The sequence below is a fragment of the Chenopodium album genome, chromosome 7, assembly GCF_948465745.1.
Source record: "Chenopodium album chromosome 7, dcCheAlbu1.1, whole genome shotgun sequence".
NCBI classification, from domain to species: Eukaryota; Viridiplantae; Streptophyta; class Magnoliopsida; order Caryophyllales; family Amaranthaceae; genus Chenopodium; species Chenopodium album.
In genome coordinates this window covers 18,432,360-18,437,887 of record NC_137840.1, presented here as the reverse complement: position 1 = coordinate 18,437,887, position 5,528 = coordinate 18,432,360, and the positions used below count along the sequence as shown (strand labels likewise).

Here is a 5,528-nt window from a genome sequence, read left to right as displayed (position 1 = left end):
GCTTTAAACTGCAAAATTAGCCCTCTTAGAGATCAAACTTTGTGATTTTCAAAAATAATATTACCATCGAATTACTTTTTGTTTTTACTAGTCTTAGATGTCGCTTTAAGCAGCAAAATCAGCCCTCTTAGATATCAAACTTTGAGAATATGCAAATTATAGTGTTACAAATATGATTTATGAGTAATTTTTTTTTTTTTTAAAAAATGTTTGCATAATGTTGGAGGTAGCTTTGAGATCATTGATGGACATAATTAGGTATGTAAATTCAACATAGTGAGAGTTAGGTGTTCACTATTCAATGTAATCTTGACTCTTGAGAGATGCTATCGTTGGTGTTTCGTGCTGGACTAATTACTACTTCAATCTGGTCTCTTTTCATCGCAACTTGCAAAGAATGTTTCATTTATGGAGGAGATGAGCCCACTAAAGACTAAGTAATTTACTTGTGCTGAATTTACTGTCCTAGATCAACAAGTGGGTTGCTAGAGTTCTAAAATCCATATTTTGATAACATGTTTTGTTATATTATTTGGATCCCATCTTTGTATTACGATGATTAATGTTCTCAAATTAAAGTTCTTTTTATACTTGGCGATGGTCATGTGAACAGTTTCCTGATAGATTTCTGAACTGTTTATGCTATGCAGGTGCCAAATACTATTTAGGAATCAGGAATTGAAGATCACTCAGTAGGAAGCTCATCATAAATTCATCAGACTTGCTGATGTTGGATGCCCTAAATTGAAGACAGTTGGCTTGAAATGTCAGAGGTGATTTTTTGAATTTCTATCAATTTCATTTGCATGTTCTTGAATTTTAATTTTAGCTTTAATTGTTTAGAACTGAAACCGTATTGTTGGGATTATAGATACAATGCTATGAATTTTTTTTTTTTTTTATGTTTGGTTTTGTGTGGGGAGCTTCTATGATGTTTGTTTGAGCTAACTAATATTCTAGCTTCGATTATGTTAAGCTTTTTACTATTTGTTTCTATGCCTTTGTGTACCTCTTAGGTAGTTAGTACTGTGTAGCTTGTTTTTTGTGCTTCTGGAAAACTATTTTTGAGTAGAATTATCTACAAATTTTTACTTGTTCAAGTATATTTCTTGGCTACTCTATTTAATGTATCTGAGTTAAGCTAATTTGTGCGACAACTTTTCTTGGCTTTAAAACCTTTTGTACTTCTGAATTTGTGATTTTTAGCTAATAATTGCGAATGAGGGCCAATGTGGCTACTGTTGTTCTTAGAGTGTCTGATTATCATGTCTTGTGAATCATGTTAACTCAACAATATCCTAAAAAAGTCGCATACTTAACCTATAAGTATTTAACATCTTCCGCATCAAGTTTTCCATCTTATGTGTTCAAAAGTCCATGATCTAATTCTGAATGGATTTTGACTGCTGTCTATACCATAATAAGCAATATGGGAACTATTTTTGACTTTTTTTTTCCTAGATTCATTGTGGTGCATTGGAACCATCAAACTAAATTAATAGACAACCTTCTTATTATAGTAGAGACGTTGATTCGAACTTGTTTAAATACTTGATATTATTGAACCAAATATATGGTCATTGATATCTTACAATATAATACAACAAGGGATAACATCATCCCAAACACGAAGACCAACCTGCCAAATAATGTGCTAAAGTGTGAGCAACTCCATTACCCCCCCTTTTCACAAATTCCCAGCTAACATAATCAAACTTACTACTAAAAAGAAAAATATCATCAATGACTAAATGGACAGCACTGAAGCCTTTCATCTGATCACGCAGCATTCTAATAACCACTAAATTTTTTGGTTAGCATTGTATGTTCAGATTCATTCTTTGGTTGAGGCTAAATTTTCTGGTTGGTTTGAGGAATGTTTGTATAGTTGGGTGTTTTTTTAATGTTCTTTAAAGTAGTATAATCAATTCATAAATTTGAAAGCATTAGTAGCAAGAATCTTGTAGATTACTATTCAGGCCTTCAAATCATTTTAGCAATATCAATTCAAAGTTTTTCTCAAATTTAAATATGTTGGATTATCCTACTAACAAAATCTCCCACAATTTTTCTCTAAAGTTCTAATCTTTCATTGCTCTTTCAAATTCAACTAATCAAGTTCTAATCTTTCATTGCAGTAAGGGTTATCCTGAACCCTTTCTCCCTCGCAAGTTCCTCGTTTCCACCTCGCAACTCCGGTGGGTAGTGGTTTCTTGCGGTTTTTTCCGGCATGTGAAGAACTCAAGGTAATAAGTTTACTTTACTCAAAGTAATAAGTTTTATTTTTTTTCCTAGCCTTAATTTCTAGAAAAATTTAATCTGTTAAGGTTTTCATATAATTTTTTTGGTAGTGAGGTGAAGAACAGTTGAATTTTTTTCTAGTTCAATCATTTTTTGATTTTTTTCAGTTGAATTTTTTAATTAATTTTTTTAATTATTTTTGTTCTTTTAGAACATGAAGTTTTAGTTTTCAATTCATTGTTTTGCTATAATTGGGTAGAGTGATGCTGAAAACACTGAAATAACCAGAGTATTGTCTGCAGGAACCGTGTGGCATTAATGAGTCTTGGATAGCTAGTTTAGTGAAGTCAGGACAAGCTCCGACGCCTTTATCAGCAAAGCAAGGTCTATTTTTAGTCTTAATTTTCGGCATTTTTGAGGTGGTGTAGTGTATTTTAATGATTGAAATTGTTTTGTCTTAAACTTATAACGATGATTTGTTTAGCTAAGAGAATTAAAATTAAACTAAGATTGATTGTGTATTAGATAATGTGATTAGCATAGAAATTCTGAATCCATGTGATGATGAAGAATGAGTGTGTTAACTGGGTTTGTTAAATGAAGAATTAGTGTTACTATGTAAGAGGATATGAAATGGAGGTTTTTGTGACGAATTCCTAAGAATTAGAGGTAGAGGTGAATATTTTTCTCGCATTTGGAAAATTAAAAAGTATTTTTTACTTTATATAGATACTTTTAGTGTATATTTTCATGGTTGGTCTATTTTATTATATGTGCATAATTTATTTGCATCAAATATCAAATTTTCTTTGTTAGGTAAATAACTCATGTTCATGTGTTTAGTTACTTTTATTTGACATGATTGATTTTGAATGTGTTAATATTTTTTATGCATTATATCTTCATATGTCAAGATACCCGTTCAAGATTTACTCATTAGGAGTAAATCTTGAATAGTCCCCGTTTGGGACTGTTCTTGGAATTGTATTCTCACTTAGGATGCAAATGGTTGCTTGTTTTTCGGAAGTAAAGGTAATTTTGTGTTAGCATTCCCTAATGTGTTCTCGGGGTACATATGTAATAAAGAAATTAATTACATCGTGTAATTTGAGAACCATAGGGAAATGCTGCCGAAATTTCCTTAGGGCCGAAAAATGGTCAACCATTTGCTAGTGAGAATACACTTCCAAGGATGGGTTAGGTTGGAGCGATAAGGACCTTTGGAATCATGCATTTGGAATGTGTTGATATGTGATGTTCACTATAATTTGTTTCTTCGGTTTTAATCATACATTTTTAGAAATGAACCGTCGTTGGATGTATAATGGTTCTCGAACCAAACCAGAATACTCAGCCGTGGTCAACGAGCTCTGTAGAATCGCAGTGCAACACCAATGGAGTACACTCGTTGAACAAAGGCTAACCAAAGCAAGACCTATTTTCTGCCCTTGTCGTGATTGTAACAATGTGAAAAGGTGGGAAGACATTAAGAAAATAGAGGACCATTTGATTATTTGTGGGTTTATGCCAAACTACAGTATTTGGTATTGGCATGGTGAAAAATTTCCTCCCGCGGATAATTCTTCTATTAACGACAATGAAGCTGATGAGAGAGAGCCAAATGGTTTTGATGATAATGAAGTGGGTTTTAATGATGACATGGAGGAAGACAGGATAAAAGAGATGATAGACGGGTTAGGCGATCATGTTAATGAAGATTCTCATACATATGAGAATGTGTCGAAAGCAGCTGAGACACCGTTGTATCCTGGTTGTTCTAAGTATTCAAAGTTTTCCGGGATTTTAACTTTATATAACTTGAAAGCGAAGAGCGGGTGGACCAACACTAGTTTCACTTTATTGTTAGAAACCCTCTCTGATATGTTTCTAGAAGGAAATGACATTCCTAAGTCGACTTACTTTGCGAAGAAGTTGATGTGTCCATTGGGTTTAGAGTACACCAAGATCCATGCATGTCCTAATGATTGTGTGCTATATCAAAAAGAGAATGCAAAATTGGATGCTTACCCAAAGTGTGTTGTGTCACGATACAAGCGAGAGGGCTTAAATAAGGATCTCTTTAAGTGGCCACCAGCTAAGGTAGTATGGTATCTTCCTATAATACCAAGGTTGAAGCGCCTGTTCTCAATTAAGGATGAAGCAAAGAAGTTGATTGGGCATGAAAATGAGAGGAAGAAGGATGGGTTGATCAGATACCCAGCTGATTCGTTGCAATGGAAACATATTAACAAGACATTTCAAGAATTCGGGAAGGAGCTGAGGAACATAAGACTGGCATTAAGTACGGATGGGATGAATCCATTTAGCACTCTTAGTAGTCAGCATAGTACATGGTCTGTTCTTCTGTCAATATATAACTTATGCATGAAGCGCAAGTACATCATGTTATCACTTCTAATCCCAGGTCCTAAACAACCTGGCCATGAGAAAGATGTTTATTTGGAGCCCCTTATTGACGATTTGAAACTGTTGTGGGATAAAGGTGTTGTGACATTTGATGCTCTTTCGGGTACAAATTTCAGATTAAGAGCCATGGTGTTTTGTACTATTAATGACTTTCCTGCTTATGGAAATTTGTCAAGGTACAAAGTCAGAGGACAAAAACCATGCCTTATTTGTGAGGATGACATGCAAATTACACACTTGAAGCATTGGGGGAAGAATGTGTACATGCATACCAGACGATCACTTCGTCGAAATCACCCATACAAGAAGATGAGACGACAATTCAACGGGCATGTTCAGAAGGGACTGAGTCGTGAGACATTGACAGGAATTTAAGTGTATGAGAAAATTAAAAATGTTAAGACAATTTTCGGTAAGATGCATAGAGAGATACCGAAGAAGGGTGTGTTGTTGAAAAAAGTGTCTAAGTTGTGGGATCTGCCATATTAGAAGCACTTGTCGGTTTAACATTGTCTTGATGTTATGCACATTGAAAAAAATGTTTGTGAGGCACTAATTGGGACTTTTTTTAATATCAAAGGGACGACAAAGGATGGTGTTAATGTGCGTAGAGACATGAAGGAAGCCAAAATTTGACCTAAGTTATGGCCTGAGGAAAATGAAGCAACGAAAAAAGCATTTTTGCCCCATGCGTGTTATACATTGTCTAAAGAAGAAAAAAGGATCTTTTATGAGTGTTTGAAAGGAATAAAGATGCCGACAGGGTATTCGTCGAACATAAGGCATTTAGTTTCTACTACTGATAAGAAAGTTGTTGGTATGAAGTCCTATGATTGTCATGTGATGATGCAAGTTTTCAT

The 5,528-nt window shown here is 34.3% G+C and overlaps 1 protein-coding gene across 1 annotated transcript; it reads left to right on the top strand.

Annotated features, from left to right (window-relative positions):
- The first annotated feature begins 3,543 nt into the window (after positions 1 to 3,543).
- On the top strand, positions 3,544 to 5,043 carry LOC145640066 (uncharacterized). The gene has a single exon (XM_081691374.1). It carries the CDS (start codon positions 3,544 to 3,546, stop codon positions 5,041 to 5,043), a length of 1,500 nt encoding a protein of 499 aa, XP_081547500.1.
- The last annotated feature ends 485 nt before the right edge of the window (positions 5,044 to 5,528 follow it).

Coding starts and splice junctions, on each gene's coding strand:
- LOC145640066 (XM_081691374.1), top strand. CDS start 3,544: ATGAACCGTCGTTGGATGTATAATGGTTCTCGAACCAAACCAGAATAC.